Here is a 25,026-nt window from a genome sequence, read left to right on the forward strand (position 1 = left end):
ATGAAACTGCAGCATAGCAATAACCTTAGGTAACAATGGGGCAGCCAGTCACTGTATGCTACGATACTACCATGGAGACTTCTTGTGGAATCACCAATGATAAATGTGCCAGTTTTAGCCCTAACCTTATATAGAGGCCTGCTTCTGTTATTATAAGGGGGTTGTCCAGTTTATAAAACACATTTTAATATACCCTATTGAGGAATGGGAAGGCGGGAGGGTACTCTGCTCAGAATCCTCATAACTCCAGAGTGGAGAGTGGTAGTAAAGAGCATCTGCCACTCTGGAGGACCTGTCCTGCATTACACGGAGAACCCATTCATATGAATGGACACTGTGTAATGCTTCATTTCTCCTAAAGAGATGTTGCAGAGAAATAGAACATTTACTGCCAAGTTTTCCTGATCATCTGTTTTGGGGTAGCTCTGGTGGCGGAAGTCGCCGCTGGAACTACACAGCTTGGTCCAGTGTGTAGTGGTCAGAGCTGGTAACTGCAGTAATGCTCCTACTGAACAGCTGATTGGCCTTGGTGTGGGATGTTGGACCCCTGTCGATCAGATAGTGATGGCCCATCCTTAGGTTAAAAGCAAAATATGTATTTAAAATGATGTACTTCACAATCCCTATGTATTATCTCACAGACTGTAGAGAAGGTGGATGAGCCATGAACATTATCCTTCACCTAGACATTTTTTTAATAATGTTCTAAAAATCTTATTTATCTTAATTTCCTAACTCATCTTGATATCCCAAAACAAAAGCCATTGAAGGTGTCGGCTTAATACCACTAGTTTAGTTAAGTCTAGTTAAGCATGTGTGTTAACTCTACTACATCTGTATGAAAACGAGTAGTTTCAACCTTCTAAAGTGTTCCTCGTCTCCTCCTTATATGACCAGTTTCTCCATCCTAAGGTATGTTCACACGTGTCAGATGTAATCCAATTTACTGGAGGTTCCACCAGCAGAAATCCAAGGCTGGTACTCAGATTTCTGCTGCAAATGTACAGCTTGAACTGCACAAGGACTAGCCCCATTGTCATGGTTTTTATACTACTTATCTCTGTTTGGTGGGAAAGCCAAAACTTTGAATGGAATTTTTTGGGAAACCCCTTTTCACATGCATGGGATGTGGACTGCCATCTGATTTAACATGGGTTTTGGTACAGAATTTGCGCTCAAATCCATGTTAAATCCAATGTGGGTGGAAAAAAACTGAGCACTAAAGCCTTATAGTATGTTCCAAATAATATATGCTTCTCCTAAAGATACCCCACAAAAATTGCCAAGGTTGAATAAAAAAATCAAAGCTGATTCGTAGTCACTGGCCATCATTCAAATACTAAACCATTTCTGAAGCCTTGACATTTGCATTTCAATGGGGAATTCAAAGAGGATACAACAATAATGTAAAGTAATAACACGGAGCAGGAACATTTCCAGAGCTCCGCTTCCTGCTCGCACTCCTTATGGACGCTTTCTGTCACCCATTTGTTGCTGTTTTAGTAAGCCAAGAAAAAAGGATTAGTATTAGCATGACCAGGCTGATGACCTGCCAAAATGTGTCTGCAAGCACTGGCTCAGATTGACATTGCGCCCCGTGAGTGGTCTACGGAAGTGAAAGTGATGGATGATGCCAAGTTATTTCTAGTGTCGCTGTGATGTGCTTGTAAAAAGAGATTTGAAATGATACTGGCTGAACTGCAGATACCTGCACCATGTCTGACAGGACCTTGATGAAAGAGGCTAAATCAGCTTTTCTCTACCGACAAGTGTTCTCGGTGTGTGTGCAACACAATAAATCACATTGAGGGTGATTTACTAAGTAAAATGTGCCACAGTTCAGTCTTATTTTGCGCCCAAAAAATGGCATACATGATCTGTACCACACTTTTTATGTGTTTTAGACATTTCTAGCTCTTTACTCGTCAAGGTAGCGTGGCTCAAGGTGTGCCAACGTGTGTTAACATTTTGGTGCAAAGAAGGCCAACCAATAATTGGTGTAAAGTTGACCAAAGTGTCTAGTCATCTACCAAATGTAACACCTAGCCTGAACCATTGTGATAACATTCACATCTTTACACTACCTGTCTACACTTTGGCGTTCCATTGTCGGAAGAAGTGATCCATCGGACTGAACTGATGCCTTGTATCTAGCTACGCTTCATATTTCGGGTACATTTTTTCACTATACCACCACCACAATCAAGCTCCATCTGTCTGTCTTGCCTCTACAGCACCTTGCCACACTATGGACTGGGGTTTGATTCCTATCTATTAATACTTTGCCTTTGGTCTGTGTTACTACCGGTAATTTCCCCATTCAGCCACCCATATTATACTCTGGGTTCTCCACTATGTAGTGGGGTCCGTTCATACATTATCTAAGGGATATGAGTACCACTTTAACGTTCCCTCTCCCTGAAAGGTACTTACTACATGATTACCTGGTAGTTTCAATGTACAGAAGCACACTGTATAGAATTCACACGGATCAGATACCTAAGTATCTGCTGTCCAGGCAGATATTATCATGCATATAGCATTCTGGGAATTATGGTGTCTCAAATAAAGCATTATGTGATGTAACTGAGAATAAACATGCATTACCCCTGTAGCCTTGCTGCTAAGTCTCTTTCTGTGTGTCCATTTGTGTCTATTCATTAAAGATTTCCCTGCAGTATCCCTTTTTGCTCTGTGTTTAGCTGTTTGACTAATAGGCTCATCAGCCCTCCTATATGCTGTTTGTTCCACCCCTTTCCTGAGCAATCCTTTAGATTCCTTTTGCTTTCACATGCTTGCTGGGCCCTGCAAAAGAGCTATAATCCCTTTGCCTGTCTGTGTACCGACTTCTACCTGTTTCCTGGATCCTTACTCTCTGCCAGCTGACCTGACCCCATGCCTATTTGCCCTGCTGTCAGCCCAAACCTTTGGACTGTTTCTCAAATTTGCACAAACTTTACCTGCCCTGACCTCTGCCCGTTTCCTGACTATGTGCATTGTCTGATCCCTTTCTGGTTGGATCCAGTGTCTCTGACCCCAGTGGGTCAGCAGCCAACCACACAGACTGTTCCAAGATGTAGCGACCCGGTGGTTAAAGGGTGAAAAAGAGAGGTCAGCCAGGATAATGCTATCAACTCACTGCCCATAACATGTATGTTTAACAGTCCTCTAGGTCTCCTTTCAGAATTTTTGCTCATCTGCGCTTGTAAGCAGAGCCCCATGATGTCTCTGGCATCTCCATATGTTCCGTCAAACCTCTGTAAAAATACTTTTTATAATATGCAAAACAACTCTAGGGTGCAATGAGGCCGGTGCTCTCACACCTCTTTGCATCCATGGGCTTCTTTCCATGTCTTCTATGCCATGCCTCCATCACTGTGATGACAGGCCAGGCAGTCCCTGAAGTCTTACGGGATCGCGTTCTGTACATGCACAGAAAATGGATGGAAACGGCTGGGTAGATGGGCAATCTCTATAGTGAGATAGGCCCATAGGCTTCCTATTGAGTATGTCTCGCTTCCTCTCCTGCAGCGATGAGAGAGAATGAGATATGTAAGTACCTCTCTCTCTCCTTGTTCTAGTAATTAGTAGGGGTCTCAGCACTCAGACACCACTGATCAAAACCTTTCATATGTCACTATGACATATCAAAAGTTTTGTGATAGCTTAGTGACTTTTAAGCTATTACTCTAAAGGTGACCATACACCTTAGGCAGCTGCTGGCTGATTTTTCAGACAGCTGTTCCTCCTCGGTTGGGCATGCACATAGAGCAAACCGCTCCCAAACATCTTTGCAGTTGGCTTATGTCCAGGGAGATGAAAGAGGTGGGTATGTTGAAATATGAGATATAAGATGATTTCACCTAAAATCTACACTGGTTAAAGGGGTTGTCCAGGATTACAAAAAACATGGTACTTTCTTACAAAAACAGCACCACTCTGATATTTCAGCTCGGCTCCACTGGAGTCAATCGGGCAGAGTTGCAATACGGCATACAACCTTTTGAAAGGCGTGCTGCTGTTTTTGTAATAAAGCAGCCATGTTTTTCTAATCTTGAACAACCCCTTTAAGTTAATAATGGTGAAATTTCTTTAACCCTAAAACTCTCCAGTACAAGACAAATAATATAATAAAAATGTGTATGAGCCTGCTGTGCAATGCTCGCTGCATCACTGTGAGAGTGTCTTGCACGTCCTACTCCTAGGGAAATGAGCAATGTCTGATCTGTGTCAGCTGCCATTCCCGGTCTCTAATGTATGACAGCAAATTAAGCACATCTCTGCATGTTAATTATAGAGAAATAAAGCGTTGCCCTACTTCATTGCCATGCTATGAATGAGCTCAGAGCTAATGTACTAGAGTCAACCACACTAGAACTGCCTGATCACTACAGTAGGTCTAGTTGTAGTCCTGTCAGTCGGTAGATTTTCACACCGAATCTATCGATCTATTTTTTTTATATCTAACTATCTATCTTTCTATCTAATATCTATCTATCTATCTATTGATCAATGAAGCTACTCATTAGCGGGGGGGGGGGGGGTCTCATTTATCATCTGTATAGGAACTTAAGGCATGTCATTTTGGACAGTTGTAGCACTGACACATAGTTGGATGGGATCTGGCGGCACACAGGAACTTCCTTTGGTGTAATGAACCTTATAGAACATAGTATTTCATGCATGTCTTGTGCTAACCTCTGGCGGTAATACATGTTGTACTGGATGGTATGATGATATCTCATTGCATCATCTATCATTGAATAGTGCAGAAAATGATCACAATTTGGAAAGTACCAAACTGCAACCAGAGAGGCTGATAAAGGGAATGAGTTAGACCCCTTTACATAAGTGAATTTTTTTTTACTAACCTACAGGGCACAATTTCACCTACTTAAAGGACATCTGTCAGCAGATGTGTACCTATGAAACTGGCTGACCTGCTCCTATGTTCATATGTGCCCACATTGCTGAGAAAAATGATGTTTTAATATATGCAAATGAGCCTCTAGGAGCAACGGGGGCGTTGTCAATACACCTAGAGGGTCCTCTTTCTCTGTAACTGACGCACTCTCTGCACTTTGATTGATAGGACCTGACAGTGTAAATGTGGTTATGCCTGACCCTGTCAATGAAAGTGGCGAGGATGCACAAGTTGCAGAGAGAACAGAGTCTCTAAGTGTAATGGCAGCGCCCCCATTGCTCCCAGAGGTTCATTTGCGAATATTAAAACAATATTTTTTCAGCAATGCGGGCACGGATGTCTTCAGCTGCCAAATGCACATGTAACAGGTCAGACAGTTTCATAGCTACAAATCTGCTGACAGATGTCCTGAAGTGCCCATCAGAGAACTAGATGAGTCTTCCCAGCCAACCAGCAGAGCCAACAGGTGCCACAGCGCCATTTAGTGCACACTAGGTGAACATCATACCAAGATCATCCTCTACAACTAGGTGAACATCATACCAAGATCATCCTCTACAACCAATCTACCCAGGTGACAGGTTCCCTTTAAACTGACTTATTTTTTAGCCAGAAAAACAATAGCCTTTGAAACTCTCAAATGTCTTTGATAGTTCAAAGAAAGTAATGGATGGTTTGGAAAGCTTCAACAGAAGGGTGTCGGAGGCACTGAATGGTGGATAATGGAGATGAGAAGATTGTGAACCTCACTAAACGCAATGGGCAAGCTGTGCATGATGGGAAAAGAAGAGCCAAGAATGAGCATCTCAGTGAACATGTGGTACATCTGATGAGCACACATAAGCAACCTATGGGTAACAGTATACCTGGGTATAAACGGGTAGTGTAAATCAAGGCGGCATGCATTTCAGTATACATAGAACACAGTGAGTTAAAGGGACCCTGTCATGTTGCCCATGCAGCCCTATCTGCAGGCAGCATGTTATAAAGCAGTAGTTTTAAGGGGAAAGATTTAGTATAACTTTCATTTTTTTATTTACATCTCTGCTCTTTCTGTACTTAGGAGTCCAGTGGAAAACCCTATTCAGTGATTGTCAGCTGGCACTGTTTCAAAATCATTGATGGCAAGCTGCCAATCACTGATTAGGACCGCCCACTGGACTCCTAAGCATAGAAAGAGCAACGTGTAAATGAATGAAACTTATGCTGAATCTTTTCCGACAAAACTATATATCAATCTGCTCAGCTCCTCCTGCTCTATAACACGCTGCCTGCAGCTCAGACACAATGTTTAACATAACAGATTGATTTCCGTAAAGGGGACTGTGAAAAATAAAACTGAAGTATTGCAGATAAGGGTGTGCTGCAAATTATTCTGTTGGTCTGGAGAAAAAAATAATCTACATGACCAGAATATTATATATTCCACACAGTGTATATGCAGGAAGACTATGTCTGAAAAGAAGCCAATAACTGGCAGATGCTTGAGCATTTAACAAGCAAGGTTGTGAAGAATGGAAGACTCTACTATCAGGCAGCACCTATAACAAGTAATCTCCCCATTTAGGGTACGGCCACACAGTCAGGATTCAGCATACAGTTTAAGAAACCAAAATCAGGAGTGGGTCATAAAAGGAAATAAAGTATAAAGGGCATATATACAAACGACTTCTCCACCTTTTTAAATTCACTGCTGGCTTTGGCTTCCAAAATTGCATGTAGAAACCTGACCGCGTGGTCGTACCCTCAGACTTTTCTTCAGGTTTTAGTGTGTGACAACTGTGAATCACCTTTTTACACCCATAAAAAATGTCAAAATGCCAACAAATCTCTAGAAAGTTACAAGTCATAAACACAAAGCAATTACTACATAGCTACAAACCCTCAAGAGTACCATCCACACACCACACCATAACGCAAGGGATATTCCAGCTTTTAGATACAGTACTGATGACCAATCCTCTGCAGTACGCCAGCACGGCCATTACACAATGAACGGAGCCTTCTGATTCTGACTTCCTCATAAACAGTTTATCATTCAGGGTGTCAGGTGTCAGATCCCCAATCATCTGATATTGATAACTTAAAAGCTAAAAGCTGGAATATCCCTTTAAAGCTTGTTTTAGAGCATATTCTTGTGGAGTGGTAATGGTGCAGCAGAGAGGTTAAAGGGTCACTGAGGTTTCCAAAAAACTTTTCATATATGATAGAGACATATTAGAAGTTTTGATCATTGGTGGACTAAGTGCTGAGACCCCCACCGAGTGTTAGAATGAGGGGAAAGAAGCGCTCCCATATCCTGCTCTACAACCAGTGTATTTCTTTTTGTGAAGTTATTTCCCTACTTTTGGTGCCCACTTTTTTGAGTCAATTGTCTTTTTTTCTTCAAAATGTTGAATGTTCTAGGTATTAAATTTTTTAGGTTTGTTTTCGCATAGACTTCTCTATAGGAAATAAACTCCTGAACATGAATGTCAAAAATGTGCAACCAAAAAACTCAACCAAAGAAAAAATGTTCGTAAAAATGTGTGAATTTCGTGGTGTTTTGTTCAAATCCCCAAAAAACTACCAAAAAAGTGTGTGTGAAGGAAGCCTAATGGACATCCAATGCGTGAAGTCAAGATGCTATATGTTGTATGTTGTGGTATCAATAAACCTATGTCTGGAGGATCCAACTGTTGATGACAGGAATATGAAGACACATCTGTCAATATGTACCTGTACTTAAAAAACCTTTGATATGTTATACCAAATATATCAAAAGTTTTGACTAGTTGAGATCCAAGAGCTGAGAGCCCCGCCAAATGTTAAAGGATGAGACAGCACTCACACACGCTCTCATCTCCAAGCAGGAGATGGCCTGGAAATCGCTCATAGACTATCTATTAAGTACATTTTTATCAGAGGGGTTATAGTGTTCTATGTGGGCACTTCTCTCTCCTCATTCTATCCATTTGTGGAGTTCTCAGGCCCCATATGATCAAAATCTTTGATATGTGGCTATGACATATCAAAAGTTTTTTGAAAGTACAGGGACACTTTAAGGTCTGGATGATTAATCTGGTGCAGGGCTACACAGTTTTGACTGATTCTATACCAACTGTTGATTGACCTAGTATGAGACAGAATTTTACGACAAAGCTGTGGCAGGATTTTGACAGTAGATCTTGCCTATCAGGCTACGTCCCCTTTCCAAAAAACACACTGATAAGTCATGCCCCTTGAACTAGGTGCACTGGATTTCCCAAAAACTATTATATGCCAAAAATATGCCACTGAATATTACTTGGTGTTCCGATAAATGGGATGTGCCACTTGGAGTGATCCCCTACTTCGAGTATGCGTCCTGTGGGTAGAGGATGAGTTTAAAACTTAACACTCTCTTTGACCTGTCCTCTGCCTTCGACACTGTTGACCACTCCCTTCTGTTGCAAACTCTCTCATCTCTTGGCATCACTGACCTGGCCCTCTCCTGGATCACATCATACCTCACAGACCGTACGTTTAGCGTCTCCCACTCCCGCACCACCTCCTCGTCTCATTCCCTCTCTGTTGGTGTCCCGCAAGGCTCTGTCCTAGGACCCCTGCTCTTCTCTATCTACACTTTTGGCCTGAGACAGGTCATAGAGTCCCATGTCTTTCAGTATCACTATTACGCTGACGACACACAAATATACATCTCTGGTCCAGACATCACCACCTTACTATCAAGAATCCCACAATGTCTATCTTCTATATCATCCTTCTTCGCATTTCGCTTTCTAAAACTCAACATGGATAAAACAGAATTCCTCATCTTTCCCCCATCTTGCTCAACCTCCCCAACAGACCTATCTATCACGATCAATGGCTGCACACTATCCCCGGTCAACCAAGTCCGCTGCCTTGGAGTGACCTTGGATTCTGCCCTTTCCTTCCAACCGCACATCCAAGCCCTTTCCACCACCTGCCGCCTCCAACTCAAAAACCTCTCCCGCATCCGCGCTTTCCTTAACTTTGAATCTGCGAAAAAGCTTGTACATGCCCTCATCATCTCCCGCCTAGACTACTGCAACACTTTCCTCTGTGGCCTTCCATCTAGCACTCTCGCACCCCTCCAATCTATCCTCAACTCTGCTGCCCGACTAATCCACATCTCACCCTATTACTCCTCTGCCTCTCCCCTGCTGCCTCTATACCGCCATGACCAACTTCACCCGCTCCTACTGTGTCCTTCTCCCATACCATGTAGATTGTAAGCCCTCACGGACAGGGCCCTCTCGCCTTCTGTACCAGTTTGTAACTCGTCTTGTTTATGATTAGTGCAATTGTCTGTATTATGTATGTATACCTCTTCTCATATGTACAGCACTATGGAATGAATGGCGCTTTAATAAAAAAATAATAATAATAACACAATCCCACAAAGTCAATCATTCAACAAGGAGGTGAATAGTTCTGCATTGACTTATTTATGTGTTTAAAGGCTGTAATTAATGTAGCTCACATCATAGAGATTTGTTTTCATTTTGACATTAAAAATATACTCTGCGCTCCTGATTCACAAGTGGTACCCAATAATTAAAAAAAAGGTGAGAAATACTTTTATAGGCACTGCTGTGTAATGAAAAGACTGACATAAAACTATGGGGGGGGGGGGGGGGGGTTTATCAAATCTGGTGCAAAGGAACATTGTCTTAGTTGCCCATAGCAACCAATCAGATTCCACCTTTTATTTTTCAGAGCTCCTTTGGAAAATTAGAGGATCAATCTGATTGTTATGGGCGACTAAGCCAGTTGCACCAGTTTTGCTAAATCTTGCTCTATGTTTTATTATTGTGGAATTCTAACACTATTATCATTATCACCAAAAATAATCTAACTTCCAAGAATGGGTGTACATTTCTGTCTCTTCTCACCAACTATTGCTTACTCTAAATAACTTTTATTCTAACTGATCTCTTCTTACCGAGCCGCCACCACAGGAGATTTCTTGCCGGGGTCCATTCCCGGGATTGATGGCTCCTCCCCAAGTGACCGTGTGTCCTTGTTTAGCAGCTGAAGTCGAGAACTGATCTCCCCAATTACAGACGGCTTTTCTATTTCCACAGGGCCCCCGTGTGAAAGAGGCCGACTCTCAATTGGATCTCCCCATAGCTTAGATCTTCTCTGAAAGAGGTAGCGCGGACGGCCCGCTGCAAGTTGCTGTTGGGCAATAAGCTCACTGTCCGAGGACTGCTTGAGCAGGGGGTCCCTGAAGGTCACGGTGCCCTTCATCAGCTGAGACTTGAGTTTGGGCTTTGGAGGCACTGGTGGCTTCTCGAGTATAAAAGTTTGACCGTCGGCGTACGAGGTGTAGGTGTCAGTGGGCTCCCCACTCTCTGAGGATAGAGTGGACATGCTGGACACAGTAGATATGGTGCTTGTGGTTTCCAGATGGTGGTCACTCGAGCTCCTGGTGTCTACTTCCTCCACACCTGAGTCAGTAGCTGACTCTGGATGGGGGAGAGGGGCATCAGAAGGCTTCCCTGAGGGTGGTACACCACTAGCTTGCTTGGAAGATGGCACAGCCAAAGTACCAGGTCGAGACAGTTGGCTGATGGGGGTGCCAGGTTTGGTGACCAAGACTCCATTGGCAAAAGCATCAGGAGGAGGCAATAGCCCAATTTTTGCTAATTCTTCTCTTGTTTCCTCATCACTTGAGGACAGCATGGCTGGTGGCAGATTGTTAGCCCCAAAAGGCTCCACTTCCTCTTCTGAGCTACCCTGACCAAGAGTTTTATCAGAAGAAGAGCTTGAAGGAGCCTTCTCTTCAGTGTCTTGTGGCTGTGTGGTCTCTTGCTGGTCAGTGGTAGCTGGTGCCTCCTGCTCTTTGTCTTCTGTCCCATTGCTGGTAGCATGCACCATTATAAGCCCTGCTGTTTTCTGCTGAGAGGTGTCCACAATACTTAGTATCATAGGTTTCCTTCCCTCCACCCTACTCTCAGGTCGTTCTGGACTTTTCTCAGCACGACCCTCTCCATCTCTTCTTAATGGAACACTCCACTGGCCTTTCACAGACGCCCCAGAAGGGCTATATATGGGTGATGCTGACCCTTCTATCTCCATTCCCACCTCCCCCTCTTTGGTTTGAATTTCCAGAAAGAGTGGAGGAGCTCTATCAGAATCTGGGCTCCTTACTGGAGTAGGTGTCCTTGGTGGAGGAGGAGAGGGTGCCTGGGAAGAAAACGCACGTTCTCTTGCGGCCAGCGCAAGTGCAAGAGGTGAATTTGGATCAAGGGGCTTACCAGTAAGGGGGTGGATGAATGTAGAATGAGGACTGCTGTACATCAAAGACTTAAGTGAAGAACCTGGAGAAGGTAGGAGGACATCACGACTCCCTAACAATCGCTCATCAACAGAGCGAGAGGGTTGCAGAGAGGGGAGGTCTGGAGAAGGTGGTGTACCCTCCAATGCTCCGACCGAGAGAAAGACTGTGGATTTTCGCTTCTCATCCAGCCGTCGCTCACGTTCCTTCATTACTCCAGCAAGTGCTGTTACAAAAGGACTACCTAATGGATCGTGGTGTGCACTTCCTAACTCCATCATACTTTGTCGTGGACTGCGTCGAGATGGTGAGGGATCACGTGAATAACCCCCAGCCATGGCTAAAGCAGCTCGTTCCTGTGCATCTTCCACTTGAAGCTGCTTCACAAGGGGACTCTTTTTGTGTTGCTGCTTCATTGGTGCAAACAAACCCATATTGGCATAGGGATTATCCACAGCTCGACTTCTTCTTTTCAATTTTTCTGGAGGTGTTGGGGATGGACCAGGTCGGGAAATACTTGTAGGTTCTACAGGCAAGTGAGATGTGTCTTGAAGAATGATCATGGAACGAGCACGCTTCTGCCGATCGGGAGGAGGGAGGGCACGATCCATGCTTAACAGCTCTGCAGATCCCATTCCATGTGGAAGCCCATGGAGTCTGGCTTCATAACCTGGTTTAAAGCTGGAATGCACTGTATCATATCCCCTACCAGGAGGCGGAGGTGGAGAAAATGCTGGGGGTGGCCCAGTGTCAAAGTAATAAGGGGATGGAGGAGGGGGAGCAGATTTCTGTGGAGGTGGTGGAATTACTGGACCTTCCCTTAAAGAATCCTGCATGGAAGTGCTGCGTGGAAATCGTCCATCAAGGAATGAATCGGATAGTTTCTCATCTTCACCTAAAGACAGACACAAAATGACAGCCTAAGTTGACACAGTAGAAGGCAGTTCTATAATGAATAATAACTTTGATGGTGCTATGGGGAATACTCATATGCAGTAATACACAATCTAGTACAAATGTGGCCACCATTTAGTCTGCAGATGCTGTTGCCGGATAGTCCATAGTCCTCTAAACACTACCTTCAGTTAGTTCACAGTCTACTGTACACACTACCATCAGTCAGCTCACAGTCACCTGTAAACACTACCGCCAACATGTACACAGTCACCTGTAAACACTACCATCAGTCAGCTCAGAGTCACCTGTAAACACTACCGCTAATCTGTACACAGTCTGCTGTAAACACTATCGCCGTTCAGCTCACAGTTACCTGTAAACACTACCGTCAATCTGTACACAGTCTGCTGTAAACACTACCGGCGGTCAGCTCACAGAGTCACCTGTAGACACTACTGCTGGTCAGTAAACAGTCTACTGTAAACACTACTGCCAGTCAGTGAACAGTCTACTGTAAACACTACTGCCAGTCAGTGAACAGTCTACTGTAAACACTACGGCCAGTCAGTGAACAGTCTACTGTAAACACTACCGCCAGTCAGTGAACAGTCTACTGTAAACACTACAGCCAGTCAGTGAACAGTCTACTGTAAACACTACAGCCAGTCAGTGAACAGTCTACTGTGAACACTACTGCCAGTCAGTGAACAGTCTACTGTAAACACTACCACCAGTCAGTGAACAGTCTACTGTAAACACTACGGCCAGTCAGTGAACAGTCTACTGTAAACACTACGGACAGTCAGTGAACAATCTACTGTAAACACTACGGCCAGTCAGTGAACAGTCTACTGTAAACACTACCGCCAGTCAGTGAACAGTCTACTGTAAACACTACAGCCAGTCAGTGAACAGTCTACTGTAAACACTACGGCCAGTCAGTGAACAGTCTACTGTAAACACTACGGCCAGTCAGTGAACAGTCTACTGTAAACACTACGGCCAGTCAGTGAACAGTCTACTGTAAACACTACGGCCAGTCAGTGAACAGTCTACTGTAAACACTACGGCCAGTCAGTGAACAGTCTACTGTAAACACTACGGCCAGTCAGTGAACAGTCTACTGTAAACACTACGGACAGTCAGTGTACAGTCTACTGTAAACACTACCGCCAGTCAGTGAACAGTCTACTGTAAACACTACCGCCAGTCAGTGAACAATCCACTGTAAACACTACGGCCAGTCAGTGAACAGTCTACTGTAAACACTAACGCCAGTCAGTGAACAATCCACTGTAAACACTACCGCCAGTCAGTGAACAATCCACTGTAAACACTAACGCCAGTCAGTGAACAATCTACTGTAAACACTACCGCCAGTCAGTGAACAGTCTACTGTAAACCCTGACATTATTTAGTCCATAATCCAGTATAAAAGCTGCTGCAGGTAAATCCAAATTCCACCATAAATGCTGCTGCCAGTCAGTCCACAGTCTAGTGTAAACACTGACACAGAGGATGATGATTGCGGCATTATATATGTTAAATGGCCAGATGAAAGTTTTATCTGATCTCAGTTGTTGCTGCAGGATGGGGGCAATCCCCTCCACCCCTGTGAGTGATTGAGCAGACAAAATCTCTGTGTCCCTTCCATCATGGCACAGCAAATGTATGGTGTTCTGCACTAAGTGCTGGCTCTAAGTGTCATATTTATGGTGATAGGTAATGAAGATTTATGGAAGGACTGCAGCAATATCTAGCTAATAAAGAGCATAGAAACATGAGCCAGGAAGAGATGTTAGATAGCCAGTCTGGCAAAAACAAACACTATGGCTTATGAAGAGCTATGCTTTACTTTTCTTGCTTTACTAGCAAAGTCATCTGTAGCATGTCTAGCCCATTTGTGGTGTGAGCAATATTGGGAATACCAAACACCTCCATCAACCAAGCCTTCAAATTGTATAATCCTAATAACGAGCTGTATAAGGGAGTTTCCCCCCATCCATCAACATTTGTATCATACCCCTACTCATAATAATCTTATGTTATTGAACTATCATCAGACTGATGGTCTGACTTTAATTTTGAGCAAAGACATGCTTTAACTTACCTACAGACTTAGTCCGAGACATACCATGGTGGAGTGAAATGTGAGGTTTTTCGCTATGGAAGTGAGAAATTGCATGTGAAGAAATCCCTTGTCTTTCTAGCAGCGACTACAATAGAGGAATAGGAAAAAAAACAGAACATGAACAGACGGAGAACTTAAAATCAATATATATGTGGGAGAGCTTGTAGTCAGTATGAAGCAGTGTTAAGTGTATTAGGTTAGGATGCTGTTTGATCTTACACTTATCTCGGCTGGAGTGATGCGCCTGCTGGTTGGTCGCTGTTTTACCGTAGCGGCTCTTGAGTCAGCCTCGGCAATCTCTGGTCTCATGGAGGGATCAGAAGCCACCAATATCTCATCCAATCGTTCTGGAAGTGATAAACTAGTTTATTATTCAATACAGTTATCAGTACATGTCAATTATGCATAGTGAGAGCATGCAGTTTAGACTTTTATACTGTTATGGGGAAATAATAATAATCGGATATTACATTTCATCTAAATAATCATAAATAATAATTATATGGTCAAACTCATCTGTCTGTGGAGATCAAGTATCCTGTGAAATGCTTTATTTCTCCATCATAATAGCATAGAAGAAGGGGCAGTGTATATCTATCTATCTATCTATATATATATACGGTATATATAATGCCACATTGACACACCCGTTGCACAGAAAAGGTAGGGTGTGTGCAAAAATGTACATTGTACAAGACAACAGGAAAGAATATAAGATGGAAATCTGTTAAATTGGAGATATATAATAAATAGTGGACATTACAATGTACAGGTAAAGGTATGGCCTTAAGTACTTTACCCACACAGTCCCCGGCTGTTTGCAGGGATTCTTACACCAATAGACTGCTATATCCTACTACCTACACCAGGGTTTCCCAACCCGCAGTACGAGCATTCCCAAGAGCATATCAAACAGAAAGAAGATGCACTTTTAATATATAATTCACGAACAGAGCATGTCAAAGTGAAATCTTTTAATATAAAACCTATCTCTTAAAATATTTAAAACATAAAGGGTATGATGAATGCACAACTCATCTGCGTCAGATAGGAAGTAAATGTTAAGCTAAATTCATTCAAGATGTGGAGCACTTAGCAATCGTTTCCAACGCCTATGGAAGATACAAGAAGGGCGAGAAACCCTGACGGTACTATCGTAGAAAATATGCATCTTCTATGTGTAAGCCTGTGGCACTCTACTAGTTAAATGCACTGTCATACTACTGCATTGTCACACTTCCACTGTCATTCTCTTCAATGTCATAGGATCCGGACATTTGGCCTGAAAACCTTCATACACCAGCAGGTGGTACAGTCTCCTCTGCCAGTGTCCATGCCTTGCTGGTTATATCATATGACCAATGCCTGTATAGTACAGATCTAGCAAGTGATCAGTGGGTCAGTGCGTTCATCTGTCAGTGTAACAAGTCGGTGTGTTAAGCCTGCTACATCAGTATACACTAGTTACACAGCATTCTTCACCTTCTAACACCCAGATATGCCTTACAATGTAACATTCCTAATGACACTTCTTGTTTAAATCTACATTTAATCTAAGGAGTGGCTAATAACCACCAGATTAATCACTGCAGCTTGGTGGTCTTACCTACCTATTCATGTGACGTGACAACTTTAGGGTTCTGCCACATTTGCCCCCCATCTTACCTAGTTCTTCCAGCTCAGCTGTCATGGACTTGGACCGCAGGGTAAGAGTGGTGCTTGGCGCCCTCTTTGGAGGTGGGGGAGCTGGAAGAAAAAGAGAAGTGACCTTACATGTCTTATCCAGCAGGCGGCGAGGGTCTGGAAGGAACCGCCGTTTTTCTACAACCATCTCCTCATACTCCCGAGACGAGGGGTCGCAGCGAGCTAGCAGTTTCCCAACCCTGCGTCTTGACTTCATTCTGGAAGCCTACTGCTGAGACCCCTGGCACAGCCATACGGGTGTAGCAGAGGCACTGCGGCCGCCTAAGACTTCTGCACTAGCCAGTAACAGCTTTGTGGAGTGCAGGTTTACTGCGTCGCGGGCGGCAGATCCACCTGTCGGCTCAATACTGATGACAGCCTGGTGTTCTCTAGATATAACACACGTCTCAGCCTTCTATCCGGCTCTCCTTCCTCTCTCACGTTATTCTACAACTTCTGTTTCTTTCTTAATCTTCCGCAGACTATCTTCTTCATCTCCCTCTTTTTAGTCATTCCTCTCCTCTGTCTCTCTCCCTCCCTCTATCCTGAATGCACTGGGATCCAGTTAGCAGTTCTTGCTGCGTTTCCATGGTAACTCTCGCTTCACGCTTCAGATGGAGGGAGGGAGAGAGACAGGCTACGCCACAAAGAGACACTGATACTTAAAGACCTCGTACTATCTCCAGACAAAAAGCCTTTTGCTATCCAGATGGAGAGAGAAACTCCATTGCGCGGAAAAAAATGAATATATGTAAATGATTATTATTTTATTCAGATATCCCCAAAAAATTACCCATAAAAAAACCTAACCCAAATTAGACAGCTCCAGAAGATTTGGCACATGTCATAGATAAGATAAAGCCCATTCTTAAACAAGCAGATAGATAGACAGACAGATAGACAGATAGGATATATAGAGCTAATAGATAGATATGGTATGATATATAGAGATAATAGATAGATATATAGAGATAATAGATAGATAGATAGAGATAATAGATAGATAGAGATATATAGAGAAACTAGATAGATATATAGAGATAATAGATAGATATATAGAGATAATAGATAGATAGATAGATAGATATATAGAGATAATAGATAGATAGAGATATATAGAGAAACTAGATAGATATATAGAGATAATAGATAGATAGAGATATATAGAGAAACTAGATAGATATATAGAGATAATAGATAGATAGATATGATATATAGAGAAACTAGATAGATATAAAGAGATAATACATAGATAGATAGATATGATATATAGAGAAACTAGATAGATATATAGAGATAATAGATAGATATGATATATAGAGAAACTAGATAGATATAAAGAGATAATAGATAGATAGCTCCGGTACTATCCGGTACTTCCCTGGATCAGGCTGATAATGAACCTAGTGATCTGGTTGCTATGGCTGCTCATTTACAACATTTTACATATCTGTCTTTTACATTTGGATAGGTTTTCGTGAGACCCAGTAAAGGGCTCTATAGGGTGTTGTTAGGGTTTCAGTATGTAACGTTCTTTTACTACTATGACAACTTGGTATCACTGTACGGCCAGAAGGGCGACCAGCAGATCACCACAGGTCAAGCTTCAGGAAGTGGGGAAAACTCCATCAACTCACCATTCCCCCCTGCAGGGAAAATGTAGTATTATGTGTCAGACATAAAACTGAATGGACAACCATCAACAACGCAGATGTATACTTATATATACAAGTGTGGCCACTGTCATCTTATGCTGAGAACGGAGCAGTTTGATTTGCTCTGTTTGGTGAGTAAAGTTTACATTTTATAGTCAAAAATATCAGTGAGTGCCCAGCCATTTTTTACTATGTATATTGAACCAGTACAGAGTCTGTATTAGCTGTGAGCCCCACTTCTCCGTGATCCAACACTCTTGTGCAGACTAAATGCCATTATATCAAAGTTTACATTTTGCTGCTAAAGGAGAAATGCAGTGGTCCAAACTGGACTGTAATAAGTACCTGGAGACTGGAACCGCGGGCGCTCGTTGGATAAGGCCTTTGAACTGTTTCTAAATATATTTTGGATGAAGTTCTGTCCATTCATTTGGTATCTATCTATCCTCCCATCCATCTATTCTGTCTGTATGTCCGTATGTCTGTCTATCTAGCTTTAAAAACTAACCCCATTTTTGATAACCACTTCAATACAGTATGTAGAAAATAAACCATTATTGGTATACTTTACGATAGGATGATAACACAAAATCAAGTATGTAGCTGGTGTAAATGCAGACAATTTTAATAACAATATAGGCGGTCTTGTTTTTTGGCAGAAAAAAATGTACATATACTACTCACAAAAAGGTACGGATATTTGGCTTTCTGGTGAAATTTATGGAAAAAGTTCACTCTACAGTGATATTATAGCATTAAAGTAGGGCATTTAAGTAGAAGCATGTAATGGTGATTTCCTCTTCGCAAACTATTTATTGAAACAAAAGCCAACACCAGTGGTGGCTATACCCCCACAAAAATGTCAATGTCTCAATAACTTGTCATGTGGCCTGAGCATCAATTACAGCTTGACAACGACGTCTCATGCTGTTCACATTTCAACTTTTTGTCTGCTGAGGCATGGCATCCCACTCTTCTTGAAGGGCGGACCTCAGGTCATTGAGGTTCTGGGGTACAGAGTTACGAGCTTCTATATGGCGACTCAGCTGATCCCATAGGTTTTCAATGGGATTCAGGTCTAGGGAAAGTGCAGGCCACTCCATTTCAGGTACCCTAGTCTCCAGCAGCCATTCCTTAATGATGTGACTTCAATCAGCTGGCGCAATGTCATCCATGGCGATGAAATTAGACCTCTGTTGTTCACACAGAGGCACAATGACTGGATAAATGATGTTATTGAAGTAGTATGGGCTTGTCACTGTACCGTTCACAACGTGTAGGGCAGTTCTATATTGACTTGATACACCTGCCCACACTGTAGCACCACCACCACCACCAAATGCAAACAGTGGCTGATGCACAGCGCTCTCCCTGACTTTTTCAACATCATTGGTGGCCATCATTTCTGCTCAGCGTGAATCGACTTTCATCAGCGAACAGCACTGAGGCCCACTGGTCCTCGTCCAGCATAGATGCTCCCTGGTCTATGCAAGACGATGACGTCCGTGCCTGTTGGTGTGGTCGGGTACCCTTGCAGGTTGTCTAGCACGCAGACCACATTGATGTAAATGGTTTCGAATGGTCTGACTCTCACCTTCCTTAAATGTGCCTGGAGTTGTGTGCCATTTATCATCCGGTTGCGTAGGGCACTGTTCACAATGAAGCGGTCATCAGTGTGGGATATGGCCAAAGGACATCCACTTCTATGCCTTTCTGTGACTCTTCCGGTCTCTCTATCTCTGTTGATGACACTGTGACATTCTGAACTAAGTGGCCACTTCTGTCTGAGAACATCCTGCTTGAAGCCTTGCAATGGCAAAGTACTGCTGATCAATAGTTAGGTGTCATATTGGTCTCATGATGTCAAAATGTGAACAGCATGATGAGGAGGACCATTTAAATACTAATTCTATTTTAACCAGGAAATGTATTGGGCAATTCAAGGATCACACACATGTTGTGAATTTTGCTATTAAGCTCTTTGTTAGATAACAGCAAGTTGTGCAAAAAGTACTGAAACAGTGAACAGTTGGACATGTGCATTCAAAAGTTTAGAGAAGGTCGCATTAAGTTCACCTGTAAAGGTTAGAGTGCATTTTAGGTTCATCCTGAAATTTCACCCAGAAGCCAAATAGCCCTAACTTTTTATGAGTAGTGCATGTTTGAAGTACATTTTGAGGTACATAAAAATGATAAAAAAACATAGAAAACTGTAAGGAATTTTCATTTTATATCTTTATTTTTTATATCGTTTATCCACGTTCCAGCTTATGTAGTACTCTAAAAAGAATGACAACCCTAAAGTCCATTTAAAGGTCATGGACAGCCTGTATAAGGCTACTTTCACACTAGCGTTTTTGGAGGACAGATCCGTTTCCTATTGTGGCAGATTGTGGCAGAGAAAACGGATCCGTCCCCATTGACTTGCATTGTGGGTTATGCCGCATCCCAGGATGGAAATCTAACTACAACATGTTGCGGTTTGCTCTCCGGTCTGGGAACGTAACTAAACGGAACGGAATGCATTTTGGAGCATTCCATTCTGTTCAGTTTCGTCCCCATTGACAATGAATAGGGACAAAACAGAAAAGTTTTTTTTTCCGGTATTGAGCCCCTATGACGGATCTCAATACCGGAAAACTAAAACGCTAGTGTGAAAGTAGCCTAAGAAAATAATTCTGGATTCACAGTGATGGACGAAGAGACCCTCCTCCCTTTCTAGACACCACAATCAGTATTGAGTGCAACGTTACAAGGGATGAATGACTGCTTCAGTAGTACCAAAAACACTATTTTATACCTTTCAATATTGTCAGGAATAATGTACTTTCTAGGGAGACAATATTTTTAGGGGTTTCTTCAGTTATACAAGAGATGGTGTCTACTGGCTTTTTTGCCTCGTAAACAATTAAAGGGCTTATGCCAGCTCAGGAGACATGTCCTGTCTCAGGGGGCAGGTCCATTCTGCTGTAGCCCTCAACTCACAGGGCATATCCTTTCTGCTACAGCTCTCTCTTTGTAATTACCACAGCTTCTAATGGTAGAAATTGCTAGTGGCAGTTGAAGGCATGGAACTGACCATGTGCAACCACCTCAGCAGGTGGACATGTACATTACTAAAGAGATAAAACACCAAGGGGCCACCATTATAATGAAGTAAATGTAAAGGGAATATCTCAAATCTGGAGCATTTTTGTAGCAGAAGGTAAATTACAAATATAACTAGCTTTTCATGCTGAATTATATTAAAGTAACATTAAACAGTGACAAACCCCCTTTCATGAAAACATTACACACAAAACAATGATAAAAAAGAGACTAAACCACACAGTATGTATAAATAATAATGTGTAAGAACAGAGGTAGAAGCAATGGAGCCACTAAGAACTGCAGTAAACAAAGAAACAAGCCCATCAGTTCAATGAGTTTTCCCATCTGGGAAGTCCCATAGCAGTGAATGGAAGGGCGCCAGGCACTTGCACGGCTTGCTCTGTCGTTAAGTTTGGATTTAGAATTAAGAGCATCTTAAAATACATTTGCTCTTTCCTTCTTTAAACCAAAGTTATAAATTATGATAAATTCTTGGCAAAATAACTGTTTCTGAGTATTACAATCTTGAAAACCAACATTCCAGAATTGGCCAGTTAATGTTCAAGCAAGCGATGCTACATTTCTCAAGTCCATTTCATAGAAAGATTTATTGTACATGTACTTAAACCTTTATATATACAGTGGTCCCTCAAGTTACAATATTAATTTGGTCCCAGGACGACCATTGTATGTTGAAACCATTGTAAGTTGAGTAATTGGTTCCAAAGCCACAAAATGTCATCCAAGATAAGAGAAAATTAATATTTAAGAAAAATAAGTAGATAACTAAGATAGATAAAACAAGTCCTCACATATAACAGCCAGGAATAGCTGCTAACTAGCAACAAATACAGCTATTTTACCAGAGAAGTGGCCTTAATTGTTTGGGTCCGACTCTTGCATGTTGAGTGTGGTTTCAACTTACGATGGGTCAGAGATGACCATTGTATGTTGAAAATATTGTATCCTGAGGCCATTGTATCTTGAGGGAGCACTGTACTTCATTAAAAACTGTTGTAAATGCCATGAAATACGTCTCCTGACGTGGTATTCAACGTTACTGCACAGTGGTAGTATTTTAATAGGGTGATACATAGATAGAGGGGCATCCTAGACATTATGGGGCACATTTATTAAGACTGGCGTTTTAGACACCGGTCTTAATAAAGCCCCAAAGTTGGCGGTGGATCGGAGTTATGTAGCGTTTACATGCAGGAATCTCCTTCACAGTATGAGGAATTGCTATTGCGATCCCTCGTCCTCATACAGAATTCTGGTTTCTGAGCAGCAGATCGCCGTTTGGACCACACAATCTGCTGCCCAGAAGCCATGATTGGTGGTGCCTGCATGAACGACAGGATCACCAGATGAAGAAGCATTTCGGGACAATTATTGGCTCGTGCAGCTTAAGAGTTCATCAAAGGCCATGAGTCAGCACCACAACATTTCCTGGATAAAGTGTGAAAATCTTCAGGGAGAAAAAATCTTCAGGAATCAAAACAAGACAATTGACAACTGCTTAAGTTGCTTAGTGCCACAAATTATGTTAGTGCCTCAATTCTGCACAGTTCTATTGGTAACAAAGGGACAAAGAACCTAAAGGAGCCGGGGAGCAAGCAGTCCTCTGAGCCTGTTGCAACAGGGCAGACAGGTCTGCTGAAGAGCAGCAATTATGTGAGTAGGAGGAATAATTGGACCCCTATCGTTAAGTTCGGATTTGGAATTAAGAAAACATCTTAAAATACATTCACTCTTTCCTTCTCTGAACCAAAGTTGTAAATTATGACACATTCAATCTTGGCAAAATAAATGTTCTAGCAAGCGATGCTACATTTCTCAAGTTCATTTCATAGAAAGATTTATTGTCCAAAGGATGGCATTGATTTATTGTCCAAAGGATGGCATGTACATAAAGCCATGGAGCTCAACCATGATCATAGGTAAAACCATGCAATGTTCAAAAGATCAGAAGTGCAAACTGTGACTATAGGTGTCCATTCACATTCAATAATTGCTGCCAACTCCCTCCCGGCTTCCCCATACTGGCGTGAACATGTAAGTGTATTCTACGAGGAGAGAGGCGTATCTGCCAGGAGAACAAAAGGATCGGGTAAAAATATTTATTTCGCCAGATCCTTGTCTCCCCCATATCATCTGTTGTGGGAGTGCTAGGCGCTTCCCATATACATTAGAGTGGTGCCTGAACCCTTCGTTCTCAGCGGGTTTGGCCAACAAAAAATGAATGTGTATGTCCAGCTTAACAGTATGTTTTCTTTTTCTCTACTTGGTATTTAGATCTTTTTGTTTTCCCTACAATGCCTACTGAAGAATATATACAGAAGTACACATTTCTATTTCTTACTTATAATAATCCCGATTTCTTTTAGCTTTGATATAGAAACCATAAAGCTGGAGCCTATAGCCATAAACCGTGCTGTATCAAAGGAAGACTCATTTATGCTTTTTTGTTGAACCAAAGTAAATAGGAGATAAAATGCTGCAGAATATCCTTTTTTATCTCCCTGGAATTTAGTTAGCAGAGAAAGTTTGGTATCTGCAGTAGGTGTAGGGTGCATCGGTGGTAGCAGACTGCTGGGCAAAACGCCAAAGAACAAACTGTCAACGTGAGCTGGCTCATTATGTCTGTAGGCTGGGGGACATGATCTACAGTAGTTCAGTTCCTTGTCATATTATAATTATTAGGATCTTCTGGCCATTTCTAAAAGCTCACATCTGAAGTTTTCTTTAACGCATATGTGCTCTTCATTTTATAAGCTGAGTCTGGATAAGAGGCAGGTAGGACAGGGAACCACCTAGGATGCCAACTCTTCAGGTGTTATCCTGTTACAAATCAATAGAAAATTCCAGGGTGGAAAAGGCATCCCAGGTCACATTTTACCCCTGATCTGTACATCATACAACGGTGCTTTTGCTGAGGAAAGAGACTTAACATTTCTGAAGAGAGGTGAGGCACAGAGTTGTGAAATTATAGGAGCCAGTGGACCATACTACTTGGGTTGCAGTCCAGTAACTTCAAGCTGTGAATCTGGACAAATCATCTGGCACTTGTGGTTAAAAACTCCAAATCTATATTTCAAGCGCATAAAAGCATCTTCATGCAATGCAATGCAAAAAAAAAAGCTACGTGTTTCGGATCATGTGAAATGCGTAGCTTTTTTTTTTTTTTTTTTTTTATTGGATGAAAATGTTTTTCTGCGCTTGAAATAAAGATTTGGAGTTTTTAACCACAAGTGCCAGAACATTTGTCCAGGATTCACAGCATGAAGGGTGGACTGAATTGACACAGCCAAGCCTGGGTTCCTCTAGAGAACTGTGGAGATCCAAGAGGTGCTGTACTGCTGTAAAAGGGTGAGAAAGTACACATCTATTTAATTTTTTTATTTTACCAGTCCAATGACACAGGAGGAAGGAAGAATGCTATAAAGTGTTTTACTGTGGATGTAAAATAGAAGCCAACCCAGCCTTCTGCTGATCGCCATGTGTGCAGCCTCTCTAGTCTGCAGCGATAAGAGCTGCATCTACAACTAGCCACCATAATGTAGGATTACAAGTCACCCGTTCAAATGAATACCCTTCCATCTAATATATGGATAGCCGGGAGTGAGAGCTGCTCTTACACAGCGGTTTTTCATTCTAGTTCATAAAGCAAGCCTGGCGCCACTATCTACTGTATGACGTCCATAGGCAATCCTTATAACTACACAACTATCACATACATACAGGTAACATTTTCAGACAGCTATCATGCCAAACTTCAAGGACTGAGAGGCACACTTTCACTTGGGCACCAAGAGAGCTTGTCCTATCCCTGGGAACACCTGAGGTTTCCCTGGGCTTTCACTCTTGTTTCTAATTTGTCCTTTAATGTTAGTATACTGTATTCCAGACTCTTGTTACCTAGACTATGGTGGCTCTCTTAACTTCTGCCTCATCCTTACTTTTATTAAACCCTTAGTGACCAGCCTGTTTTGGGCCTTAATGACCAAGAGGTTTTTTTTCTCTTCATTTATTCATTGTCACCTTCCAAAAGCTATAACTTCTTTATTTTTCCATCTATGTAGCTGTATGTAAGATGTAGTTTTTAATGGTGCCATTTTGGGGTACAAATAACATTTATTAACTTGTGGATCTCTTTTTATTACATTTGTTTGGTGACGTTAAGCAAAAAGCAGCAATTCTGCCAATTTTTTTTGTTGGTGTTTGTTTACAGCAGGGGTGGGGAACCTCCGGCCCGCGGGCCGCATACGACCTGCGGGACCAATTCATGTGGTCCCCTGCAAGAGTATATAGTGAAAATGCTAATGACCGCTTCCATTATTGAAGCATGCAGTAGTCCCTG

The 25,026-nt window shown here is 42.3% G+C and overlaps 1 protein-coding gene across 10 annotated transcripts in view; it reads right to left on the bottom strand.

The window, feature by feature from the left end:
- Positions 1-25,026, bottom strand: part of SHANK3 (SH3 and multiple ankyrin repeat domains 3) — a 393,399-nt gene that overhangs the window by 15,353 nt on the left and 353,020 nt on the right. For all 10 annotated transcript variants that reach the window (XM_044279905.1, XM_044279906.1, XM_044279904.1 and 7 more), the window contains 4 exons: positions 15,904-15,984; positions 14,458-14,585; positions 14,218-14,323; positions 9,873-12,105 (listed from right to left, as the gene is read on the bottom strand). In XM_044279905.1, the coding sequence (XP_044135840.1) occupies positions 9,873-12,105; positions 14,218-14,323; positions 14,458-14,585; positions 15,904-15,984 (2,548 nt within the window). The remainder of the gene's footprint in view (positions 1-9,872; positions 12,106-14,217; positions 14,324-14,457; positions 14,586-15,903; positions 15,985-25,026) is intronic.

Source organism: Bufo gargarizans, chromosome 2, assembly GCF_014858855.1.
Source record: "Bufo gargarizans isolate SCDJY-AF-19 chromosome 2, ASM1485885v1, whole genome shotgun sequence".
NCBI classification, from domain to species: Eukaryota; Metazoa; Chordata; class Amphibia; order Anura; family Bufonidae; genus Bufo; species Bufo gargarizans.